The sequence below is a fragment of the Miniopterus schreibersii genome (assembly GCF_964146895.1).
Source record: "Miniopterus schreibersii genome assembly, chromosome: 19".
Classification (NCBI taxonomy): Eukaryota; Metazoa; Chordata; class Mammalia; order Chiroptera; family Miniopteridae; genus Miniopterus; species Miniopterus schreibersii.
The window spans coordinates 19,756,547-19,783,364 of record NC_138119.1 but is presented as its reverse complement, the minus strand read 5'-3'; the positions used below and the strand labels follow the sequence as shown (position 1 = coordinate 19,783,364).

The 26,818-nt window shown below is 41.7% G+C and overlaps 1 protein-coding gene across 5 annotated transcripts in view; it reads left to right on the top strand.

Moving 5' to 3' along the window:
- The window catches only part of ABL2 (ABL proto-oncogene 2, non-receptor tyrosine kinase), a 102,193-nt gene that overhangs the window by 3,466 nt on the left and 71,909 nt on the right, over window positions 1–26,818 (top strand). For 4 of the 5 annotated variants that reach the window (XM_081122163.1, XM_081122160.1, XM_081122161.1 and 1 more), the window contains exon 1: window positions 20,960–21,303. The exons of the other annotated variant lie outside the window; for it this stretch is intronic. In XM_081122163.1, coding sequence (XP_080978289.1) covers window positions 21,147–21,303 — 157 coding nt within the window. In that variant the 5' untranslated portion in view covers window positions 20,960–21,146. Of the gene's footprint in view, window positions 1–20,959; window positions 21,304–26,818 lie in introns of those variants that run through there. 5 annotated transcript variants of the gene reach the window in all.

The window sequence follows — 26,818 nt, the reverse complement described above, 5'->3', positions numbered from 1 at the left end:
TGACAAAGCATATTTGTGCAAAAGTTCACACTCCCCATCCCACCCCCACTTTCAAAAAATAAAATCTTTAAGTAAACACTGGGAAAATGTACCATATTCATTCTGTGACTTCTTTTATCCCCTGGACATTGTTGCATGAATCATGGTTTAAGAAACACAGTGGAAGAATAAAGGTTAGATAGAAAAGTTGAGATCACCTTTAAACAATCTTAAGTGATTCCGTTCTTTTGGGTGTACTTCTCTTCAGTGCTGTGTTAAATAAAAGTCTTTTGTTATGCCATCTCCTAAATTATGGAGTCTTTATTTGTGACCGTGATGTCTTTGGGTCAACAATGAGAAGGAAGCCTGCTTAGAAATATAAACTGAGTCTTCATTTGAATTCAGAGTCTCATAAGGAACAGGTGGCCAACAGGTGTTCACCTATGTGGAACACTGTAAACCAAGTGCTTCTCAAACTTTGATGTGCCTACAAACTACCACCACCTCCCCTGTCTTGTTGAAAATGCAGATTCTGCCTAGTAGAGCTGGGAAGGCCTGAGATTCTGCATTTCTAACAAGCTCTCAGCTGACTCTACTGCTGCTGGTCCTAGGACCCAACTTTGAGTAGAAAGGTATAGAGTAGAAAGGCTCTTTCTGCCACTTGTACTGTCCCAAATTTCCCTCTACTCCCTAAAATTCTTTGACTTTGCTGCTGAGTCTAAAATTCCACCAATTATACGTTTTTTGGAAAAAGTTGCAGATTGAGTCACAACAATGTTAATTTTCAATCATAGTTAACCTCATCATACTTGCTGAATTAGGAACTTTAAGAAAGGACATTGATTTTCGTGGGTAAGAAGGAATTTTAATAACGAAGCACTGTATTAAAGGGCAAACATAAAGGTGGGGCATAAGGAGGTTAGGAAGAGAAGTGGGCGCTGGGCAGGTACAGAGTATTAGGAAAGCAGAACACTGGGCTTCAGGCCAAAGGCAATATTAGAGAGTAGGAGGAGATGACAAAAGAGGGGTCAGAGACTACCTATAACAAACCTCAACGTTTTAAACACCTTGCCCCAGGCCAGTCCGAGGAAACCTGATCCTAATAAAATCGGCAAGCCTATTCCTTACTTCTTACAGAAAGATAATATGACATCTGTACATGTCAGTAAAGATTCACTGTTTCTTCTTAATTTGCTTATGCAGTTGTGAAATACAAGAAGTTGGTTTGCTAAATGCACATGGTAATAGGAAATGTCTTTTAATAAAGGCTCCAAGGTAGGATTTAGAGCTAAGGGTATGACAGGGGACTGACAACACAGAATGACAGCATTTAAATGAGTCAGAGATCACTCAACCTTTTCATTCTGTGGATGAAGAAACTGAACACAAGCAGGTTCAATTGGGTTGCTCAACTTCATCCAGGTAATTAACGAAATGGCTGGAACTTGGATACCAAGACTCTGGACTCTTAATCAAGTGCTTTCCATAACAAGGCATTCTAGTTTAAAGACCCAGGTTAAAAGGTTCTGAAAGACTTCATGTTGTAATCTCAATAAATTCTTTTTTAAAGCATTTTTGTGCTTAATAATCTTGTACTTAATTGGTCAATGAATTTTGACTAATTTCCATGTTGGTTTTTTCTTTTTACTTTTAATTTGTCCTTTATTTTCTTTCTCTCCCCCTCCCTCTCTCATTTTCTCCTTCCTTCCTTCCCTCCCTCCTTTCTTTCCTCCTTTCCTTTCTTCCTTTCTCGTTTACAAATCCTTGTGTTAAGGGCTCCATTCTTTTTTTCTTAATGGAATCCATTTTCATTTCATGGAGACCCATACAATTTATTATCTATAAGGCCCAAACTAAGATAAACCCACTTATTTTCTGAGCATATTCCAGGTGTCACCAAGAGCCCTCCGTTTGATAAAACAATAAAACCTACTCTCCTAGCCTGAAAATTAGCCTGGTTTTCTTCTGAAATTCCACCACCTACTGTACACACACTTCATGTCTGGATTTAGATAGCTAAAGGCAGATGTGAAAAAATAGTTACAGCCAAAAGAGAGAAACCTGTGAACCCTGACGGCTGACTTTACTCCACCTGCCAGCCTAGCCTACTTGGCACAACACACCTTCAGCATCTGGAAGGTAAATATTAAACAAATAAAAGGTAATACTATTTCACCATGCAGGTTGCAAAGCAATAAAATTTATCACCATAAGTAGCACAGACTATGTGTTACCTTCCCGGGCTCCAACTTCCCACATATTATTATTATTATTATTATTATTATTATTATTATTTAAAAATATATATTGTTATTGATTTCAGAGAGAAGAAAGGAGAGGGAGAGACAGAAACATCAGTGATGAGAGAGAGTCACTGATCAGCTGCCCCCTGCTGGCCCCCTGCTGGGGATCGAGCCCACAGCCCGGGCATGTACCTTGACGGGGAATCGAACCAAGATCTCTTGGATCCTAGGTCGATGCTCAGCCGCAGCCACGCCTGGCCAGGCAGTATTATTATTTTTTAATTCTCACTCGAGGATATTTTTTCCATTGCTTTTCAGAGAGAGTGGAAGGGAGAGAGAGAGAAAAAAAAAAAAAGAGAGAGTGAGAGAGAGAGAAACATTGATGTGAGAGTGACACATCGATTGGTTGCCTCCGCATGCACCCCAACCAGGGTTGGGGATCGAGCCTGCAACCGAGGTACATGCCCTTGGCCAGAATCGAACCTGGGACCCTTCAGTCCATAGGCGCTCTAACCACTGAGCCAAACCAGCTAGGGCCATCTTCCCACTTATTAAAAAAGCATTATGATATCAGACTCCAAGGAAAATTTTAACTCAACTCCCTGCATTTTCTCAAACAATTTGGATCTCACATCTCAGTGCTCCGCTAAGTAGGAGTGCCAGAAAGTAGAGGTCTTATGTTTTCATTCTTCCCCATTGCTGGCGATGGGAGAGCAAGGGAGCATTGTTTCAGAAGACAAGTTTTCCGGAGCCCCTGAGATCACACTGAGTAGAGGACAGATTATTCCGGCATTGCAATTATAGTGTCAGAGGAACCTTAGAAAGACTTGTCACTTTATGGAAGATTTGTCACTTTATGTCACTTACAAAGGTTTGTCACTTCTTTTCTCTCTTTGATTAGCTTTCTCCCTTTAATTAGCTTTTGAATAGTGCTTATAGTTCTGAGAGCGCAATCCCCAGGAATCCTACACTTCAGACACAGAATTCAAACGGGAAAAAAATGCAGTGTTCTTGCCAATTTCTAGGCAAAATTTCAGTTTTGCTTTCCAGGTACAACGCAATGGTTCAGACTGGCTTAGGGATATAGTTTATGCTGATTAAAGAAATTAGATTTATTATAAAGCTCTTCTGGAATAACTTACAAGGAATCTAGAGATACGAATCTCTAGAGATTATTTTCTTTAGTTGATCAAATCCCTATGTAGCAAAATAATTTGCACTCTCCCACTGCAGTAGATTGTTATAATAATGGCTCCCAACATATCACGAGTCCCTGGTTTTGTGGTTCTTTGTAAGGTGTTCCTGCCTCTTCCGAAAAGGTGGAGTTTATTGTTCTACTCCCTAGAATCTGGATGGGCCTTATGACTTGCTTTGACTGACAGTGTGGTGGAAATATCGTAATGTGAATTTTGGAGCTTGTGCCTTAAGCTGCTCGAAGCTTCTACCTTGACTCTTTTGGAGCAAAGTTGCCATGTAAGAGAAGCTTAGGCTGGTCACTGGGAGAGAAAGGTCCCGGCCTTCCAGCTACCCCCACCAAGGTGGAGGGACAAATCTTATTATGAGCCATGATGATGGTCTTGACATTTCTTGCTGAATGTGGAATGAATATATTGTAGAATACATTAGTGCTCCCATATCCGCAGTTTCATTTTCTGTGATTTTGTTACTTGAATCTGTGGTTGGGAAAAATTAAATGAAAAATTCCAGAAATAAACAATTCATACGTTTTAAATTGTGCACTGGTTTAAGTGGCATGATGAATCTCCCACATTTACTCTGTCCCGCCCCGGATATGAGTGATCCCTTCATCCAGCATCTTCCCACTATAGAATCTGCTCTCCCTTTAGTCACTTAGTAGGCATCTTGGTCATTAGGTTGACTGTGGTGGTATCACAGTGCTTGTGTTTAAGTAACCCTTCTTTTATGTAATAATGACCCCAACTGCAGGAGTGGTGATGCTGGCAATTTGGATTTGCCAAAGAAAATCCACAAAGTGTTTCCTTTAAGGTTGAAAATGTGAAAATTCTTGACTTAATAAGGAAAGGAAAAAAATTATGTGCTGAGGTTGCTAAGATCTACAGTTAAAATACGCATCTTCTATCCGAGAAATTGTGAAGAAGGAAACAGAAATTTGTGCTAGTTTTGCAGTCGCACCTCAAGCTGCAAGAGTTACTATGGCCACAGTGTGTGATAATGCCTAGTTAACATAAAAAGGCATTAAGTTTATGGGTGGAAGACTTGAACCAAAAACGTGTTCCAGTTGACAGCAGTGTGTTGACCAGAAATCACTGAGCTGTACAAAGACTTCAGCAAAGGATCCCCTGAAATGAGTGACACCAAGCCATTTTCTGCAAGTAAGGGATGGTTACACAGATTCAGGAATAGGTTTGGCATTTTATCATCTCACATCATCATAAGAAGATGGGTGAGTACAGTGTAATAAGATATTTTGAGAGAGACCATATTCACATAACTTTTATTATAGTATATCATTATACTTGTTCTATTTTATTATTATTAATCTCTTACTGTGCCTAATTTATAAATTAAATTATAGGCACGTGTATATAGGAAAGTAAACATACTCTATAGAAAATTTGGCACTATCCGTGGTTCCCAGCATCCACTGGGGGCTTTGGAATGTATCCCCCATGGATAAGGGGCAGACTACTATACTACATATATAAATAGAGAGTAGATTTCCCCCCCCCCCCCCCAGGATCCTAGAAGAGAATTCCATAATATGTGAGTAAGCCTGTGGATTATACTGTAAAATGAACAGAAGGTCACTATTGTAGCATCATCACTTAAAATCCCTTCATTTAGTCCAGATAAGGTATGGTCAGGCATTAAATAACTACTGACTATTAACAAGAGACCAGAAAAGCCAGTTAGAAAGCTGGGGTCACAATCATGCATGTAAGTGATATAAGGAGCTAGTTTGGAAATAACATCTTACCCTAAGAGTCCCCGTAAACAGATAAAATGGGAAATGACATTTTTTAAGCTATAGTGTGTTTTCCGGCTGGTTTGTCATTATTTTATTTTTTCTGTTTGTGTAACAATCATGTGTATATAGCTGTACAAGTGAATGTAATGTACAAATGAATGTGTCTCATGTATGTACAAATGAATGCAATGGATGTATGACACATATCCATTAGACCATATTCCTTGAGGTAAAAGTCTACCATTTACTTTTCTATCCTCTGCATCTCTGAGCCTTGTCCAATGACTTAGGAAACAGGCTCTCATTAATTTTTAAAAATAATTCTTGAAAAAATTACGGAATGGTTTGTTGGACAGATCATTGTGATTAGTGCTTCAAATGTGTGTCTACCAAGAGTATTGGTGTTTTGAGTTATAGTACTAGAGCAGAGGGGATTAATATGTGAGCTTGGCCTCCCCAACAGTGCTGCTTTCTCTTCATTTCCAGTTACTCTTTAATGAATCATGTGAAATGACATGAATCCTCATTTCAAGGTCTGCTTCCAGAGAACTTGACTTAACGTGCCCTCCAAGTTTCAAAACCCCTAGGTCACAGATCCCTGCCTAGAGGAAGTGGTGGAATGAGTTTCAGTGCTAGCGTGTTTCAGGTTGAACTTTCTGCTCTCAGGGAGTTATTGTTATTAAGAGGGAGGTGAACCTAGACTAGAACAGAGCTGGACTTGATTCAAGCAGAGATCAAAGAGAATGAAGAAAACCCAGAGATCATGACATTTATAGGAATGAAACTCCTACTGCTTCCAGACTCCAGATATTAAAGGATAAGATAGAAAAAGCTTCGAGCGACAAAGCCTTGATAAAATTTCTAAGCAAACAAAATGACAGCTGTGTGGCAATTGGATTAGGATATTCTCTGCTCTGCCGAGGCTGAAGGTAACTACGTTTTAGGTGAAAGAGCAATCATGGAGAAAAGAAGCAAAGGGGTCAGAGAGCCTTGAGAACTCGATCTAGATATGGTTGACAAATGTAGCAAATAAAAATGTAGGACCCCCAATATTTTAGCTGGGAACCCTAACTCCAGAAAATAACTTTGGGAGTAGTTACTGGCACCTGAGTCTTTCCAAAAGCAAATAGATCAGAAACTTCTAAGTCGCAGAGAGAATTGTACTGATAAAGAAACGACAAGCCTGGTCTAAAAAAGCTTTGGCCTATCCAGAGATCTTAAAAACAACCCTCAAGTATCCAAATTTGCATGGGCAGGAAGCCCCACAGATGTCATGCTCTGCAATGCCTACTTCAGATGCGGCCAGGAAGCATAATGTAAGAGAGCCTCTCAGAAGGTGAGCCAGAGGCTAAGAGAAGAGTGCTGACGGAAAATCTTCCTAAAAGGTAGCACCATGGTCTAATCAAGGAACTTCTCCCACCCCAAGATAGAGGCCTTCACAATGCCTGCCCGGCTGCTTTTCACAATTGCCAAGGACTAGTAACTATCTCCTGAATGGGGGTGCTTGCTTGTTTGTTATACTGTGGATAGTGCCCTAGCGCCACGATTATATTCAAGGGAGGGCAAAAGGACAGTTTACAGAAAACTTGTTTTCCTAATTCAAAAGTTATTAGACCGTGAGGACCTAATGGAGAAGACTGCGTTATCCACAGATACTGGATTTTGAACTTGGTGCAATGACTCGAAGTGACTTTGCGTTGTTTGTTTTCTATGTATGGCAAAGAATGAAATGGGTATTTGATGACCAGAAGAGTGCACTATGGCAGAGACCAAACCCATGCTCTCCTCTTCCTGGGCACATAACTAGACTACATTTCCTAGCCTCCCTTGCAGTTAGGTGTGGGCCATGTCTGAGTACTGTAGTAACTTCTAGGCCTGGTCCATAAAAACCTCCAAGGAGTGACCCTTCATGCTTATCCTTCCTTTTGCGTGACTGGAAGTTGATGGTCCCTAGGCTAACTTGGGAACCACCTCCTGAAGATGGCAGAACCACACAGTGGAACTTGGGTACCTGAATCACCACTGAGAAGAAAGCTGCCTTAGAAAACCACCTAACCACAGATGCACACTTAGAAAACCACCTAACCACAGATGCACACTTTGGCCTGTTGGGTAAATTAAGATTATGTTAAACCACTGAGATTTTGAAAATTCACCTAAGACAGTGACTTTCAAAGTGTGGCCCCAAACCAGCAGCATCAGTCACCTGGCAACTTGTTAGAAATGTAAATTTGCAGTGTCCACCCCTGATCTATTGACAGGAACTCTGGGGATGGGGCCAGGCAAGCCCACCAGATTATTCTGATGCACACTGAGGTTGGAGAACCACTGATATAACAGCTAGTATAAACTAATACAGGAAAACAGCTGATGTTAGCTAATAAAATGTCAAGTGGGTAGCCCCTAACATTGATCAGTCAGTAGATTTAGGCCAGTGCACCTTGTATTAGTGTTTCTTACTGATACAAGGTGATACCATTGTTTCTTAGTAATATAAGGTGATACCATTGACCACTAACTCTACTGACTGAAGATACTCCTACAGTTTTGACCCTGATCTCAGCACAGGGCATAGTAGAGCCTTGCGGGAAGATGATCCTCTTCACTCAGCGATAAGCTCATCTGAAGTTGCTTTTCTTTTAAAAAATATATCTTTATTGATTTCAGAGAGAGGAAGGGAGAGGGAGAGAGAGAGAGAAACATCAATGATGAATCATTGATCGGCTGCCTCCTGCATGTGGGCTCCCCACTGGGGATAGAGCCTGAAACCAGGGCATGTGCACTGACAAGGAATCGAACCAAGATCTCCTGGATCATAGGTTGATGCTCAACCCCTGAACCATGCCAGCCAGGCTGAGGTTGCTTTTTAAAGGGGTTCTATTAGTGCTTGGTTTTCCCAGACTCACCACAGGAACACTGTGTCAGATAAGGTGATCAACTTGTCCTGGTTTGCCTGGGACTTTCCTGGTTTTAGCACTGAAAGTCCTTTGTCCTAGGAAACTCCGCAGTCACAGTATTAACTCCTAAGACATGTGGAATTTGGTAAGCAGGGACCCAGAACCTAGAAGTGGGCTGCTTTATGCCTTTGCATGTGCTGCCAGATTGCATGTGACAGTGACAAATGATTTATATTATAGTGAAACACAGAAGAACACAGGCTCTGGAGTCTGACAAGACCAGAATCCTGGCTCTCCTGGCTCTGTCATTTACTAACTACGTAACCTTGGACAACTTGCTTAACTTCTTTAAACATGTTTTCTTATTTGTAAAATAGGGATAATAATAGTGGACAGGTTTGTTACTAGGCTTATATGAGAAATGTGTGCAAAGTGCTTAGCACATGCCTGATGCATAGTAATTAGTATTCAGTAAATAACATTATTCTAACTGGAATAAATCTGAGGAAAGATCTTTAAGTAGAATCATGCCACCCAACACACGGCAGAATAACTTACAATCCCCTACAAATTTCTCCCCAAAGTCCAACTGGTAATAGCAGCAACCCCCAAAATAACTCTTTTCTCTCTCTTTGGGAAGTCCCACCCTTTCTGGGTCCCTTTTGCTCACATCCTGAATCACTCACTCCTGTCAGACATCTCTCATACGGCTCCTTTTTTAGGTTCATTCCATTCTGTTTCTCTACCCATTTCACTGAGGAGTGTAACAAAGGTATGAAATATTGAGCAATAAAAAGATCCCTTTAAAAGGGACAGAATAGGGAAAATAAGCCTGTAAATACTTACCCGGTCTGGTTTTGCCCTGATGCTTTATCGTCCTCACACTCTCCAGCTCCCAACCTTGCTCATGTGTGCCAAGTGTTTGTAGAACCATATAAATTGAGCTTATTTGTGTTCTGTTTAGAATTCTTAGTCGTTTTTTAGATTCTTCAATCTATATTGAGTAGAGAAAAAAGTCTCTTCAAATAGTGACTGCTCTGGACGAGTCCTCAGCAGCAACTTCAGGTTTCCTCTATCCAAGGAGGACACCTAGAGGCTACTTGTGATGTGGTAGCCTATCCTGACATGCTTTCCAAATCATTTTCTTCATGAGTCACAGATAAAGCAAGTCTAAGTAGAATAAATATTAATATATAGCTCATCTTTAATGGGGGGAAACAGACCTAAGGAGGTTGCATTTATTTTCCAGGCGTGGTAGAAGTGTATTATGGGGTAGAGAAGAACTTGTGAATGTGATAGGTGGACAGTTGGGAAATTTGAGTGTGGAATGAATGTTGGTTGATGTAACTGAGTTAGTGTTGACTTTCTTAAATCTAGTTAGGGCATTATGCTTGGGTAGGAGAATGTTTCTGTTTTTAGGAGATGAAGGTTGACATTTAAGGGTAATGTTGGAATGATGTCTGAAACCTAGTTTCAGATGTTTTGGCAGAAAGAAGAGTGTGGCCTTGACTGGTACGGCTCAGTTTTTAGAGCGTGAGCCTGAGCACCGAAGGGTTGCAGGTTCCATTCCCAGTCAAAGGCACATACCTGGGTTGCAGGTTCAATCCCCGGTTCCGGTCGGGGAGTTTACAGGAGGCAACCGACCCATGTGTCTCTCACATGGCCATGTTTCTCTCGATCTCTCTGTCTCTCCTCTGCCCTCCCTCCCTTCCACTCTCTCTGAAAAGCAATGGAAAAAATATCCTCCAGTGAGGATTAACAAAAAAAGGGCGGTGGGGAAGAGTGTGTATACATATGGGGAGAGATGAAGAAGGTGTGGCAAGATGTTGACAGTCGGTGAATCTAGGTGGGAAGAAGACAGATATTCATTACACTGTTCTTTCAGCTTTTCTGCGCATTCTGATTCTTTTCAAAATAAACAAATTGGAATGTAAAAGCAACGAGCTGTCACTTAAAATGTTAACTGAATTTGTATCTCAATGGTTGTGACATCTCTTGTAATCACTCACACAACTGTCTGCTGCTCTTTGTATCTTTCACCGGGCACGCAGCAAACACTCACAAATGTTCGCTGATTGATTGAGAAGTGCTTGCTTTTCCCACCCTGGATCTGTGAGATTCTTGTGTCAATGCTTCCTCTTCTCCTTCACCACGCTCAGTCCCCAATTCTTTTCTGCAAATTGTGCAGCATGCTTTGTTTTGGTCATTTACCTCTTTAATCCTGTTATATGGGTCCCTCTATCTCCCTCTCATTAAAACAACACAGTTGTTTAGTGCTGTTTTTCAATGATGTGTAGGCCATGCTGGGGTAGGTATTGTAATTGTTCTTGTTCATTGTCTGTATTCTTAGACAATATGGTCACAATATACACAATGTTAAAAATTTAGCGCTATCTTGATACAAAGCACAATAGTTAATCCACAGGCAAAACCAAAAAACCGATTGTCACAGGGCACTTAAACTGCTTACTTAAATTGCATCACTTCAAGGAAGGGAGCAATGGATGATCCCTTACTGTGAACCGCTAATCATGGCTGTTACCACCATGGGGGGGGGGGGACAGTAACCAGAGGCGGATAATTTGAGTCAGAGCCATTTAACACTAAAAATAGTGTTGCTTTCAGCCTCTATTTTTGTGGGCTGCAACGTGGCTTCTGCACCTTTGTACAGAAACTGGGACTTTTCACGTTCAGGTGAGGGGTTTCCCAGTGCCAAAACAGGAAAAGCCCCTGGCAAACTGAGAAGGTTGGTGACTCTAGCACTGGTGCAACCCCTAAAATAACAGGGACACATGAACAAAGAGACTGGCAATGATCCATTTTCAGAAATATGTCTCTTTGAGACTGTAATATCAATCTATAACTAAAAGCTGATTAATAGATAATTTGTCAGCATATATCCAAAAAAGCGGTAACCACTGAAGACAGACAACCAGTGTTCATTGCTTTTCAGAGAGAGTGGAAAGGAGGAACAGAGAGAGAGAGAGAGAGAGGAAGATGTGAGAGAGACACATCGATTGGTTACCTCCCACCCGTGCCCAGATCAGGGCTGAGGATTCAGCCTGCAACCGAGGTACATGCCCTTGGCCGGAATCGAACCCAGGACACCCTTCAGTTCGAGGGCCGACGCTCTAACCACTGAGCCAAACCGGCTAGGGCCAACTTTCACTTTTTAATCCATGTTCTGTATTATTTTATTTCTTAGGAAAGAGTAAGTTGTGTATTATTTATTTAACAAGAAAAATGTATGTATATACATGCACAAGCAAGAGAAAAAAAACACCAAAAATAATTATATCTGAGTAGTGGGAATATAGACAACATTTACATTTTTCTTTATATAATTTTGTGCATTTTCTAAAATCTATTAAAATGAGAATTTATAAAATGAGAACATTCCATCTAAATTTTCAAAAGAAAAGTTTTTGACAAATTATTTGTAGAAAAGATAGAAAAGAGAGATTTCTAATGTTCTGTTTTATTTAATAAGTATTTACTGACTACTTCGTATATACCAGGTACTGTACTAGTTGCTGGAGGCTACACTGGTCAATGAGATTGACCCTGTCTCCTGCCCTCATAGAGCTTAGAATCTAGTGAGGAAGGGAGATATTAAACAAATACAAAAATACAATAATGTGGAATAAGTGTTGATAGGGGATAGTGAGTTGGTATGAAAGCACATAGCAGCATGAAGGTGAGGTACTACTGTAACCTAGAGTAAGGACTGGGAGGTCCTCCCCAGGACAGATTTGGGCTAAGAGCTAAGTGGGGGTTAGTCAGGCAGCCTGAAAACGGGACTGCATTTTAAGAGGAGGGAACACTGAGAAATAAATTCAGCTTGCCTCTTTTGCAGAAAGCAGTCGTAAGAGGTAAAGTTATGAAGCTGGAGACGAAAGCTGAGGACCGTCTGGCAAGCCCTCCTAAGGAACATATGTGAAAGTGTCTTTGCAGCTTTTCTAGATAGCTCAGTGGAAAACACAGCAGTTCCCAGAGCCACTAAACTAGCCACCTATTCACTAAAGGAAGGCACTTATAGTCACAATGAAGAACAGCACTTCTACAGGATTTTGAGCTTTTTTTGGTCTTCATTATTGCTAAAGTTTCTCTTCAAATGTGAGAAAGTTTACTGCTGATCACTTTAAAATATTAACTTACAGGGAAAGGTCCAAATGAAGTAGCACAACTTCCTTGCTCTACTGACGTCAGTCTCCAATGTACCCCTTAGGTATGGGTAATTTGCATTAAATGTGGTTGCAGCGGAGCATTTGTATTGATTGCGTGGGTTGTATTGATTAGGATTAGGACAGAAAATCAGCTCAAACGTGCTTTAGACAAAATGGCTTATAAATATAAAAGGCTTGTTTTTCTCCCTGTACACCAATTTCCTCTTCTCTCCTCCAAATGAGGGGAAACGTGGCTGCCAAAATACCTTGCACTTTACATCTCACAGTCCAAGCTCTCAAAGAGTGGCCGGCCTCTTCCCATTCCAATTCTAAAATTTTCAGGGAAGGACTATGTGGCCAAGCTTGGGTCATCTGACCACCCCATGGCCAATCACTTGTGGCTGGGAGTGGGGGTGAGACAATTTTGAGCTTTTGTTTCTAAGAGCTTCACAGATATTAGCTCCTCATATAGTCCTTGAAGGTAGGTTATTATTAACCTCATGCTACAGGTAAAGAAACAGAGTTTTCAGAAGGAAGGCATAAGCATAGCAGAAAATGCTGAAGTTGGCCCTAATAAGGTGGTAACAAGCCTCTCATCCCCTCCTCACTCCCTTGTTCTGGGGACTGTTTCCTGTGACCTCATTTAGAAAAGCTGTCATGTTGTTCTGTGATTTTTTTAAAAACAGTATACTTTGGGGATATTCGTAAGTCCTTAGGTATATACCTATTTCATTCTTTTTAAAAAAATAAATAAATAAACAAACAGTGCTTAGCCCTGGCTGGGTGGCTCAGTTGGTTGGAGCAACGTCCCATACACCAAAAGGATGTGGGTTTGATTCCTGGTCAGGGCACATACATAGGTTGAGGGTTCGATCCCCAGCTGGGGCACCTATGGGAGGCAACCAATAGATGTTTTTCTTTCACATCCATGTTTCTCTCTCTCTCTCTCTCTCTCTCTCTCTCCCTCCCCCTTCTTCTCTCTCTAAAAATCAATAAAAACATATCCTTCGGCAAGGATAAAAAAACAACCAACTAACAAACAAACAAAAACTAGTGCTTAGTATTACATGAACTATTCCTATATTGGTGGACAGTTAGTTTGCTTTCAATTTTTTTTTCTATTAATAGCAATACTGTGACCATACTTAAAAGCAATACAAAAGCCATACTGTGTCTTTGTGTATGTGTAAAAGTAATTTGTAGGAACTACTAGGTAAAAGAACATGTGGACTGATATACTGTGCACACATGGTGAGGTAGTGTAGGTATTGATAGATACTGCTAAACTGCCCACCAAAGATGTGTCCCAGTTTACACATGGGCCAGTTTGTCTTTCTTCACAGTAACTCCAACAACTCTAAACAGGTAACTGCTAAAGACGGAGGTGCAGACAAGGTTTTATGTGGACCCAGAGAAGGGACACCTAATCCAGCCTCTCAGTTAAGGGCTCTTGGAGGTGACCCCTAAGCTGAGTCTGAAAAAGACAAATAGGAGTTTATCATTAAAAGAAGTGTGAAAAGGGTTAACATTTTAAAGGATGGGAAAATATCTAGTGTTCATGAGGATTTGGAGCAACCAAACTCTCCTTCACCACTTGTGGGAGTTTAAATTGGTAAAACCACTTTGGAAAACTTATTAGATAGTATCTGCTAGAGCCAAACATCACTCTGCCATATATTCCAGGTAAATACCTAACAAAATGCATATCTATGGTCACCAGAAGACATGTACTAGGATATTCATAATAGCATTATTTGTAATAGCCCCAAAGGAACTCTATCCTAATGTTCATCTGCAGTAGAATGGATAATTCAGGTATAATATATCCTCATACAATGCAATACTATACAGCAATGAAAAAGAAATGATCTGCAACTACAAACTACATGGATGAATCACATAAATAATACTGGGTGAAAGAAGTAGGTGCAAAAGATTTCATACTGTATGACTTTATTATATAAAGTACAAAAACATGCAAAAATTGGCATATGCTATTGGAGTCAGGATAGTTGTTACCTTTGCAGAAGGAGGAGGAAGTGGGTAGAAAATAAAAGAGGGTGTGGAGAGAGTTTCTGAGGCGCTGGTAATATTCTGCTTTGGACCTAGATGCTGATGACAGAGATGTGTTTAGTTTGCGAAATTCATCAAACAAAACACACACACATACACACACACACACACACACACACACACACTTTTCTAAATGAATGTTATGCTTCAATAAAAAGATGGAAATAAAAGAAGGGGGTATTGGCTTTCGAGGCAGAGGAAACAGAATAAGCACAGACTCAGAGGCTTGGTGAGTTCATCTAGGAACAGCCCGTGGAATGGAAAGGGAAGGGGAGCTGGGAGTGGGATGGGGCAAAGGACACTTACTAAGTAGTGGGAATAAGACTGTCCTGGGTCCCTTCTGCTACTAAGAATCTATGCTTTTATGATTACCCAAGGCCATATACCTAGTTAATTCTTATAATAAAGGATAAGACCCTGTGGAAGATTGAAAACATGGTCATAATATTTTCCTGGTTCTCCTATTGAGAGGTGGAGTCTATTTCCCCACCCTTTAAATCTGGGCTGGCCTGTGACTTGCTTTGATTAATAGCACGTGGCAGGTTAGATTGTTTGTATCAGTTTGCTAGGGCTGCCACAACAAAGTGCCACAGACTGGGTAAGGTAGACAACAGAAACTTATTTTCTCAAAGTTCTTGAGGCTGAGGTCTGAGGTCAAGGTGTCACCAGGGTTGGTTTCTTCTGAGACCTCTCTTTGGTTTGTAGATGGCTTTCTTCTGTGTCTTCACATGGTCTTCCTTCTGTGTGTGTCTGTGTCCAAACTTCCTCTTCTTATAAGGACACCAGACACATTGGATTAGGACTCACCCTAATGACCTCATTTTAACTTAATCACCTTTTTAAAGATCCTAACTTCAAATACAGTCACATTGTGAGGTACTGGGGGAGTGAGCTTTGACATAAGAACTGGCAGAGATGTGGGGTGGACACAACTCAGCCCATAACAAGAGGCCACATGGAGGACAACCAAGACACTAACAGACAGCACTACCAACTGGCTGATATGAGGCCGTTGCAAAACTTCCATCCAGCTTAGCTGACCTCCAGCTGAATGCTCTTACACGAGGGAGCTTAGGTGAGATCAGCAGAACTGTCCAGCCAATCCAAAGAATTTCGAGAAGTAATAAATCACTGTTGTTTTAAGCCATTATGTTTTGGGGGTAGTTTGTTATGCAGCAATAGATAACAGAAACAACCTCATTTCACATAAATTCTAAACCAGGCCCATTTCCATTACACTGTAGCTAGTGATAGGCTACACGTTAAATGGACTGCTTAGTCGGCTATTTCATTATTACCATAGAAAAGGAAGTACTAATTTATTAACTTAAAATGAATAGATGTTATTATCGCTACTAGTAACATTTATATAGCATTTTCGAATTTGGAAGTCTCTTAATAATTTATAGAGTTTTTTAATCGAAGAAATATTGAATCATAGACCCATGGGAGTTAAGAGGAACAATAAAAGTTCATTTAATCCATCTCCTTACCTTCAACGAGAATGACTTATTTTATCCCAGCCAGATAAGAGTCATCTCCCTCCTCCTGACTGTCATCCAAAAAAACTTTTAAAGTGTAGATCTATCTGTAAATGGAACTGTACTTGGCACTCTATAGGCCTTTAAAGATTTAATACAACAACAATGCAGAGACAAACCACACATAAACAAAATTCAAAGTACTGCAGGCACAAACAGCTTAAAAGAATGAATAAAGAAGACGTGGTACGCATATACCATTTAATATTATTCAGTCATGAGAAAGGAGGCAATTCTGCCATTTGTGACAAAACGGTGGTTATCAGGGCTGGGGGTGAAGGAAATGGGGGTGCAAACTTCCAGTTACAAGATGAATAAATTCTGGGGATCTATTGTACAGCATGATGCTATAGCTAATAATATTGTATTATATACTTGAGACTTGCTAAGAGAGTAGATCTTAAATGCTCTCACCACAAAAAAGAAATGGTAATTATGTGAGGTGATACAGATACTAGCTAAGGGTATGGTGATAATAATTTTGCAATATATAAGTGCATCAAATCAACATATTGTACACCCTAAACTTAAACAATGTTATATTTCAATTTATAGCTCAATAAAGCTGGAAAAAAGAGAAAGAATGTTACATATAAAATGACTTTTTTGTTCCGAATTATCTACATAAACATTTTAGCCCATATAGATAACATAGACAGAAACATAATCATACAAAAAATGTACATTTATACAAGTAAAAGAAAAGGTTTCGGGAAATATGATAGCTTTCAGATATTTGAAGGGCTGTTGTGTAGAAGATTAGATTTGTTCTGTATAGCTACTGGGTACAACTAAGACAAGGGGTGAAACAGGTGGAAGTTTCAGGAAGGCATGTGTCAGTTTATCTTTAGGAAGAACTTTTTAACAATTAGAATGTTTTAAAATAAACGAGCTCCCTCACTGGCATTATTATAGCGAGAATTCCAGATTTGTCTACATGACCTCTGAAATTCTTTCCAATCTATGACACTGAGCCACGTGTCAAAATTAAACACATTTGGGGGATGGAGAGGAAGGTAATTGAATTTTATAGGCAAAGAATTGTTACCAACTGGGCTTGTTTTAGGTATGGACTGAATAGAGCCCAGGAAAACTATTACATCTCTATGTATATAAATCTGAGATTTTCTTATGAAGGAGGCAGGATCTGAGAAGAATCCTAAGTACCATGAGGAAAGTCACTCAGGAGACATATTGGGGAGAATGTGATTATTGCAGAAGTCATAGCTAAAAAAGAAGATATCCCAGAAAGAAGCTAACTGGATATTTATACCTGTCATAGAAGAGGTTGGGGTTTGAGCAACGGGAGATAATGAACAGCAGGCAATTATAATCCAGGGTATTCTGGAATATAATTTTGAAACATTAGATGAAAAACTTAGACATTATACATAATGGAGCGGTGGGGATCATGGTCAAAGCAAAGAGAGGAAGAAATATATATATATTTAAAAGAAGCATTTTTATTTTTATTTATTTATTTAAACCTCACCTGAGGGTATTTTTTTCCATTGATTTCTTTTTAGAGTGGAGGGGAGAGAGGAGGGTGAAAGAGAGAGAGAGAGAGAGAGAGAGAGAGAGAGAGACATGGGTGTGAGAGAGACACATTAATTGGTTGCCTCCTACCCACACCCCTACCAGGGCCTGCAACCAAGGCACATGCCCTTGACCAGGAATTGAACCCTGGGCCTTTCGGTCCTCAGGCCGACGCTCTAACCACTGAGCAAAAACAGCCAGGGAGGAAGAAATATTTTTGTTTTAGTAAATTGCTGGGTGCTAAAGGTTTGGAATCTGGGAGGAAAATGCTAGTAGCAGGAGAATCCAACAGAGAGATGACGTGGGTCCAAACGAACACTGTGCATACAGGTGTAGAGGAAGAAGTAGATGTGGGAGATAAGGTAACAGTGCAGCAATAGCCTGGAAATGAGGGCTGATGAAGACAGGGATCAGGATAGCAATAGCCTGGAGATGCAGGCTGATAAAGACAGGGATCAGTGAAGAGTGGCTCACACTCTCCTTGCTTCTGGAAATAGTGGCTTTGCTTCTGGAGGTCAAGATGACAAGCGTCTATGTCTTCAGTGTGCCTGTTGGTGTTGGTGCTATCTGATCTTGCATGACAGTCCCTGTCCATCACTCAGGTGAGGCTGTCCTTGCACTATTGTGCACCATCCCAGCTACTTTTTTTTTTTTTTTTTTTTACACCTGGTTTCTGCCCCTTCTGGGAACTCACAGCTGCCCTCAATTCAGTTCATGTTTTGGGATTGTTTTGAATGTTTAAATGTAATTCTCAGGCAAGTTACTTTGGCTTATGTTGAGATGAAATGGTTTCCCACACCTGTTTCTCCCTGTCACACCCCCAATTCCCTTTTCGAAAGTTCCCATCTCACATTGAAAGTGAACGAATGGAAAACGTCTACAAGATAGTGCATGCATCCTAAGTATCCACTTACAAGATATTTGCTTTAGGCTAGATAGGATCTTAAGAATCAATGGTGGAGGAATTTTCATATGAAAAGCAAAGGTCTTATGCAATCGTTCATATATGCAGGTAGCTGATGATAACCAGGTAGGAATGACTAATAAAGGGACATATGATTCTACATGTTTTTATTGGTTGACTGGTGTTTTTGTTTTTAGTTAAATGCAAGGTGGCAGTTGGTGGTGGTGGTGACTGTTCACCTGAATAAATACTGTAGAATTTGTTCCATGATCTAAGTTTATACCACTTGAAGAAATTAGGCTTGGAAAAGCTGATGGACTTCTGAAAACATTACTTTTTTTTTTTTCATATGAATAGTAAGTACTTGTATGACACTTACATGCTCAATACTGTTTTAAGTGCTTTATATATATTAACCAATTTAATTCTCACAAAGCCTTATAAGGTAGGTACTATTGTTATTATCATCACCTCACAGATGAGGAACTGATGCACAAAAAGGTTATTTGCCCAAGAACAAATAGTTAATAAGTATAAGAGCCTACTTTTGAACTCAAGTATTCTACGTTCAGAGTTCCTGCCCCTAACCACTGTGCTATACTATACTCATGCATCTATTACATAACATTATATAACATTAGCAGAGAAGCCCGACTGTTACCCCCAAATTGAAATTCTCTAAGATAATACAAATGAAACAAATTCTTGCTGTATGACCACTTTTATCCCTTGTGAATGATTTAATATGTTTTTAAAAAATTGATTTGAGAGAGAGGAAGGGAGAGGGAGATACAGATAGAAACATCAATGATGAGAGAGAGTTATTGATCCACTGCCTCCTGCACACCCCCTTCTGGGGATTAAGCTTGAAACCCTGGCATGAGCCCTGACAGGAGCCCTGACCTGGAATCCAACTGTGACGTCCTGGTTTCATGGATTGATGCTCAACCACTGAGCCGCACAGACCAGGCCCTTGTGAATGACTTTTTTCCAGTAGTAGCAAACACTTTAGGAATTAAACGAGGGGCAGGCGAGGGAGTATTTTAAACACAGGAAAACTTTGATCCAAGTGGAAAATTCATATTCTATTCAGTGATAAAACATAGTGGTTTTGTTCCCATTTTGGGGGCAATTTCAGTTATTTCCGGCCACAGCCTGGATGGCAATGGAATAATTTTGTAGTGCTCTTATAATAGCATCAATGTCAGTGGATGGTTTCCAAGGTCAGGCTTGTTCTATGAAAGACATGCAAAAGAGACCCGCACTTACCTCTTCCCCCTAAACCTATCTTCCCAGCGCTTGTTTTGTTTCTTCTTTGCCATGGCGCCCATCCTCTCTGTTTTAATTTTAAGCAAAATTTCAGTGTGGTGCCTTTAATAACAGATACTTAAAAAAAAAAGTCTGTTGATTTCAGAGAGGAAGGGAGAGAGAAACATCCATGATGAGAGAGTCATTGATCAGCTGGCTCCTGCATGCCCACTACTGGGGCTGGAGCCCACAACCTGGGCATGTGCCCTGACCGGGAATCGAACCTCGATCTTCTGCATGGTAGGTCCTTGCTCAGCCGCTGAACCACGCCGGTCAGGCAATAACTTTGATACTTTTTATAAAGGAAATAGAAAAGCCAAAGGAAGATAATTATCCAGTTCTTTTGAAAATTTAAAAAAACACAACTGGATCAATATTAAGAGGCAAGAATGTGTAGTGGGGGATAAGTGACTATTTACACACATAAAATATGTACTGTGTGCCTGCATAGAAACACTTTTCTGCTTGAGTCACTCTCTTTAGATAATATAAGTTAAACATGAGTAAGTTCTGACTCAAACAGAGTCAGAGATTTTTTTCCCCTCCTTTATCATCAAAAGACCTGACGCGGTGCGAGGTTTATAAAGCTCGCCGGTGGGAAGGTGAGCTTGACGTCAGGCTTTGGGAGGGTAACAAACACCTGCGGTCAGGGGCGAAGGAGCTCCAGAGGAATTCATGGTAACATAATGCGGGGCATGGGCCACAACTGCCTCTCCAGTGAGCTTGGGGAGGGCAGGCCGCCGAAACGAGCGCAACTGAACATCGTGAAATAATTTCCAAAAAATCACAACGAAACAAGCACGTCTCTCTTTACCATCTCCGTGTACATTTTGGATCATTTTGACTCTAGGCCTGCTGCGGACACGGGTGTTCATAGGGAGCCTTCCGAGCGCTTCGGGGGTCCGTCCCTGGGGGGCAAGCAGCCCGCGCCCCGGGCTCTTGGGTCCCAGCCGCGCCTCCTGCGCGCTGCACCTGGGGCGCGCGGCGGGGCCGCTCCATCGGACACGCGGAGGGGGGACCCGGAGGGCTTTCCGCCCACCGGCCTCCAAAGGCGCGGGGAGCGGATCGGGGGAAGCCGAGGTGCGGGGCAGGGGCAGCGAGGAAAGACCTGACCCGGGAGCAGACGCGCGGGCGAGCTGGGCACCGGGCGCCCACCCGGCGACGGGCGGGGGGCGCGGGCGGGGCGGGGCGGGGCGGGGCCGCCGGGAAGCCCTCCCTCGGAGTAGCGGAGGTGACTGGCCGGGTGGGGGGCGGGAGGCGCTCTGCCCCACGCTCTCCCAGCGCTCGGTGGTTTAAAGATGGCGGCGGCGGCGGCGTTGGGGGCGCGGAGCGGCGGGAGGAGGAGGGAGGAGGAGGCTCTGTGAGTCGCCGAGGGGCAGCGCGGCGCCTGCCGTGAGGGGTGCGGGCGCGGAGCGGCTGGCGGCCCGGCTTCTCAGGGCCGGGGCCTGGACTGGCACGGAGGCCGGAGCAGCCCCTGGAGCCCGAGGCCGGAGCCCAGGAGGAATGTGACCGGGGGTCGGCGGGGGCGCGGGAGTACGCGAGCGCAGGGATGGGGCAGCAGGTGGGCCGCGTCGGGGAGGCTCCGGGGCTCCAGCAGCCGCAGCCCCGCGGGATCCGGGGCAGCAGTGCAGCCAGGCCCTCCGGCCGCAGGCGGGACCTGGCGGGGCGCACCGCGGAGGCCGGCTTCAATATCTTCACCCAGCATGGTGAGTGCGCCCCGGAGCCGGCGCGAGGGAGTCGGGGGGCCGGGGGCGGGTTGGCGGCGCGGTGGGCGGCGGGCGGGCAGCCCTCGGGGGGCCGAGCGGTGGAAGGGTGCCCGAGAGTGGGGGCGGAATCGGCTGCCATCTGGGCCAGTCACGGGAGGCGAGTCACACCCCTCCCCCTCCCGTCTCCAGCCTGGCTGGCAGCTCCGGGGGCGGAGGAGGAGAGAGAAGTGGTCTTGGGGACGGTGGATGGACTGCCCTCGACCCTGGGACCCGACTGCGATTCGGGGTGGGTAGGACTGCCAGGGGAGGGAGGTGTGAGCTCAGTCCTGGAGGTGTTAGCAGAAGTCGGTTGTTGGCGAAGGGAACGTGAATTGTGCCTTCAAGGGATTGGGAAATAGCTACTGGATCTCAGGAGACGGTGGCGTCTAAAGTGTATTTGTTAAGTCAGGCGATGTGCGGTGTCAGGACAGTGAGCAGTGCCTGCCTGAAATACCTTTCTATGGGAAGGTATCTCAGCACTCTTTGATTCCCCACCCCCTCACCCCCAAACTGGAAATGCAGCGCTTTGCCAAACCGTACCCTTGTTCTGATTTTTTTTAGTAAGACAGGATTCTGAGATGGCTGGTAGGGGTTAGAGGTTGGTGGGCACGGTTAGGACTTTGGATAGGAACAAGTTTTTCTTCCTACTGTGCGTGCATGTATTCATACTTCCATCCTCTGTAGTCTGGAACCTATGACTTTGGTTATCAAGGTGTTTTCAGAATAGTTGTCTCCAAACTCTTTTGATCATACACTTTTATCAGTAAAAGGGCATAAACCTCAGGAATTAATGTATGTTTTAAATTTTATACCTGTCCTACTGTGCTCATATGTTAGGTAACTTATAATGTATACAGAAATAGAGTTTAAGGAAGCATAAAATGAAAAATAAGTATAATGAACGTTCTAATATATGTCTGTTCCCGCAGCCTAGTGGATTCTTTTGCATTTCCTCCGAACTGCACCCACCCACACCACATTTGAGACCGCTTCTCTAGAGGAAGGAAGAGTGGAGAAGGGGGGGAAAAACAAAATTGACCTTCATGAGGTTTAGATATCCTAAGATGTGAGAGAAGCTGAAGAGAGAGATGTGACCTCTATATAAAGGACAGGATAGTTGAGGTGGGATGAGAGGTCGCAAACTGGAATTTCACTGAAGAGGCCTACAGAAAATAATAAAGGATATAAGAGACAGGGTGTTCTGTACTGCACAGAGGAAGAAAAGGAAGTGTGAACTGTTCCCTAGAACTGCAGTTTGGGAGGAAGTAATGAAAAGAAAGAGATGAACTCAGGGAGCTGTGGCTGCTAGGTGAGTTGTATTCAGAATTCCGGATTTGGACTTTGTGAATAAGCTGAGTTGTTTCTTAGTGGAGGAGATATAAGTAATTTGAGGCCATTCAAGGATTATATGTCGTCTGTTAAAGATGTGAGTGAGCTTTTCTTCCAGATACGTGAATAAACATGTTATGAAGGTGCTTTATGACTTAGTCTTTATTGAAATCACTTTCTAAAACATAGGAGGCAAGAGTGGGTGAATAATTTTCAGGGAAGAAATCCACGTAGGTTTGCTTTGTGGACAGTGTTAATGTGCCTTAAACTTTGCCTGGTAGTCAACGATGATCCTCTTTGTCTAGCAGCTTACTCAGGACATAAGATTTTCAGGGAACGGGGAAGTCGTGAAGAGTGTAATAGGAAGAGATTTTGAAGGATGGATAGGAGTTGTATCTATGAAGCAGGAAAATGAGGGCAGGCTGGTCAGGAGAAACAACTTGAGCATGAACAATGGAAATGAACATAATTTGTTGATGGGATAGTGAGGAGACATCTGTCAGGAGTTAAGCAAATACTCCAGGATGTGAGTGAGCAAATAGAGCAGAAATTGCAAAACTCAAGTCCTGATCCTTGCTTCACCTGCTGGGCGATTTAGTCACCATCTTTGATTTTCTTAATCTTTAAAATGTTGGACTGGATGATTGCTAAGGTACCTTGTGACTGTTAAGATTTTATGATTTTAATTGAGAAGTAGTGGGAAGAAAACTTGGAATACATTGGGTGGGCCCTGGTTATGGAAAATGTGGGAGAGGAGTTTATATCAGTTTACCTGGCTAGTTTATAGTATACATCAATAGACCCAAATATGAAATGCTGAAAGACCGGCCTTGAGTGGAGGCAATGGAAATAGAACGGGTAAGTTCAAGGAATATTTCCTTCATTTAACAAACAAAAAATTTTTGAGCACCTGTTATGTTCTGTGCTCTGGGGATGTTGCTATGAATATAACAGAGTCCCTGTTTGTGTGGAAGTTAAAGAACTTCGTGATTTGACATAGAAGGTGAAAGAGGAGAGATCACTTTGGAATATTTATTAAGGATATGAATTCTGGAGCCATTCTGCCTGGATTTGAAACCTGGCTCAGCTGCTTCTTATCTGTGTGACCTTGGGCAAGTTATTTAACCTTTTGTGCCTTGGATTCTCCATTTGTAAAATGGGCCTAATAAGAGTATATAGTAATTAAACCTAGATTTAATGAATTAATATATGTGAGGCACTTAGAATAGTGCCTGGCACATAGTTAAGAGCTAAATATGTGTTAGCTGCTACCATTTCTTCTATTAAAAATAGGGATGAGTCAAAGATTACAAGGTTTTGAAATTGGCTGAGGTGATTATTCTGTTGACAGGTTTGGAAGTTAGATGCTGATTGAAAGGGTGGGAATAGGGTAAGTTTGTTGCCAAAGACTAGTATGAAAACAATGGAATTAGCAAATAATATAGAAGACATAGGTGAAGTGAGTACTATTCTTAGACAGATGGGTGTTTACAAATTTCAATAGATCAGTTTCTCAACCTTGGCAGTATTGACATTTTGGGGTGAATAATTCTTTGTTGTGGGGGGCTGTCCTGTGCTTTATAAGATGTTCAGCCACATCCCTGGTCTCTACTTACTAGATTCCAGTAGCATACCTTTCTGGCAGTAGCTCCCCTCACCCACCCCCAGTTGTGACAACTGGAAACATTTTCAGGCATTGCTAAATGTCCCCTGGGGAGCACAGTTACCCCTAGTTGGGAACCACTGCTTAGAAACGTGGTAGATTCTGAATTGAATGAATAAGTGAATTAGGTCCACTGAGGAGCTTTTGAATCTGTTATTTGACATTTACACACACAAATCTGGATCCTAGAACTAGTGTACAGATTGCTGTCTTGAGTTTCAATATTGAGGTATTTGCACATAATTTTATATACAACAGGTCTGACAAGCAGTTGAGTTTACATGTAGGTTTAAAGTAGATCAAGTATGCAGTTAATCAGTAAAAATGTACATATGTTATAGAAATGGTTTATATTTTTCTTCTGTAGAAAGATGGTATTTTCTTATTGAAAATGAGAATGCTATTTTTTATTGTTAATATATGTAAGTTGCTATAATTTGCCTTGCTAGAAGTGATTTTTGTGAATGTAATTTAGGAGGAACAAAAATAATAGGGCTGTTTTTGGTATGAAAGAGGTGAGTACTGTGTGACTTTTGTGAACTCTGTTGCTGAACCTGCTTGCTGAGCTGATGTTTTGTGACTAGTAAGTAATCTAGGATTAAATACTTACGTTTTTTTAAAAATATATATCTTTATTGATTTCAGAGAGAGGAAGGGAGAGGGAGAGAGATAGAGACATCAGTGATGAGAGAGTCATTGATCTGCTGCCTCCTGCATGCTCCTGACTGGGGATCAAGCCCGCAACCCAGGCATGTGCCCTGACCGGGAATCGAACCGCCGTCTCCTGGATCCTAGGCCGATGCTCAACAGCTGACCTGCTGAGCTGCTGAGCTGCGCCTGGCCCGGCTACATTTCTTTTTAATATCTGACATACCTCACAACACTTGAGTGATTTCACTTCAATTTTACTTCCTTCTCTCATTGGTGAAAATGCTATTGAAAGTTAACCTTGAATTGTGAAATTCTGAATAATAGAAGTTTTCTCATAAATCATACTCATAATTTTGAATGGTCTGATTTATTTATTTTGGATCTATAGTTCATGTTTTAATCTTTGCAGAATGAAAGATGTAGGCACCCCAGGTTGAACATGATACTGTAGGAAAAAACAGGAAGGCTGTTGCAAGGGAATTTTAATTACGGTGACCTAGTATGTTGGTCACTTATGAGAACTAAACTTTTAAAAAGAAATCAGCTGTTAGGTATTTATTAACCTCCAAATCTGTATAAGTTATAGATATATAGCTGTGTCTGTATTTTTAGCAAAATGGCAATATAAATTGTGGTACAGATGTTATCACAGTCCAATTGCCAGTAAGGTCCCAGGTAAATTATGAAATCTTAAGTTTCTCCTTAAGGGTCTTCATACTTAAAAAAAAAAAAGACAAAAAAGACAAACCAGCATCTCCCCCCCCATTCTATGTTGTTTTTCTTGTTCATTCTCTTTCTCTATCAAAATTGGGAATGATGATAATAAATTTATATTTGTGTAGGTTTTAGAGTTTATGAAGTCCTTTTTTAAAAAAATATCTTTATTGATTTCAAAGGGAGGAAGGGAGAGATAGAAACATCAACGATGAGTCATTGATTGGCTGCCTCCAGCATGCCCCCTACTGGGGATCAAGCCCGAAATCCAGGCGTGTGTCCTGATCAGGAATCGAACCCTGATCTCCTGGATCCTCGGTTGAGGCTCAACTGCTGAGCCATGCTCGGCCAGGCATATGAAAACCTTTTATGGCTTTTACCTCATTTGATCTTTACTGCTACTCTGAAATAGGTGGGGGCAGGTGTTAATCATCTTGTTTAATAGATGAAAAGTTAAGAGAATTGAGTGACTTTTCAAGGTCACCTAGCTGTTAAGTTATGGGACTGAAACTCAAGCCCCTTTCCCCAAATCTTGCCATAGTGTGAAGATTTAAAATGGGTTTTAAAATGAGATGGAATTGGATTCAGATCCTGCCTCGTATTTGACATTAGTAAATGGTTTACAACTCCAACCTCAGCAGATTGCTGAATTAAATAATAAAATTATGTAAAGCTCTTAAGGGAAGTGCCAGGCACTAAGCACTCAGTAAATAGCAGTTTTGTTTTCATTGTTACTTACCTCAAGACAGTTGTGAAGATTGTATATATAAGTCATGTGAAAATGTTTTGTAATCTAAGACATTGCTATTGTCAACACGATGGCACGCTAAAGTGTAGAATTGTCTTGGCAGTTACATTTTAAGTCTGGTTTTTCTCTCTAAATCTCTCTTTTTCTCTCAAGTGACTCTTGGTTATTAAAGGACTTCCAGAAAGCAACAAAAAGGTAGGAAATATTGGGAATCTGAAATCACATTAGGGCCTACATTCCTCTGAAGGTAAATATTATCCTCTCACGATAATGACTTGTCTTAGGGGCTGGGTGTCAGAGGACAGTCCCTGGTTCTTTTTCACTCACTCTTTTCATAGGATGTTTTTTCTTCCTTTAGAGAAATTGAACCA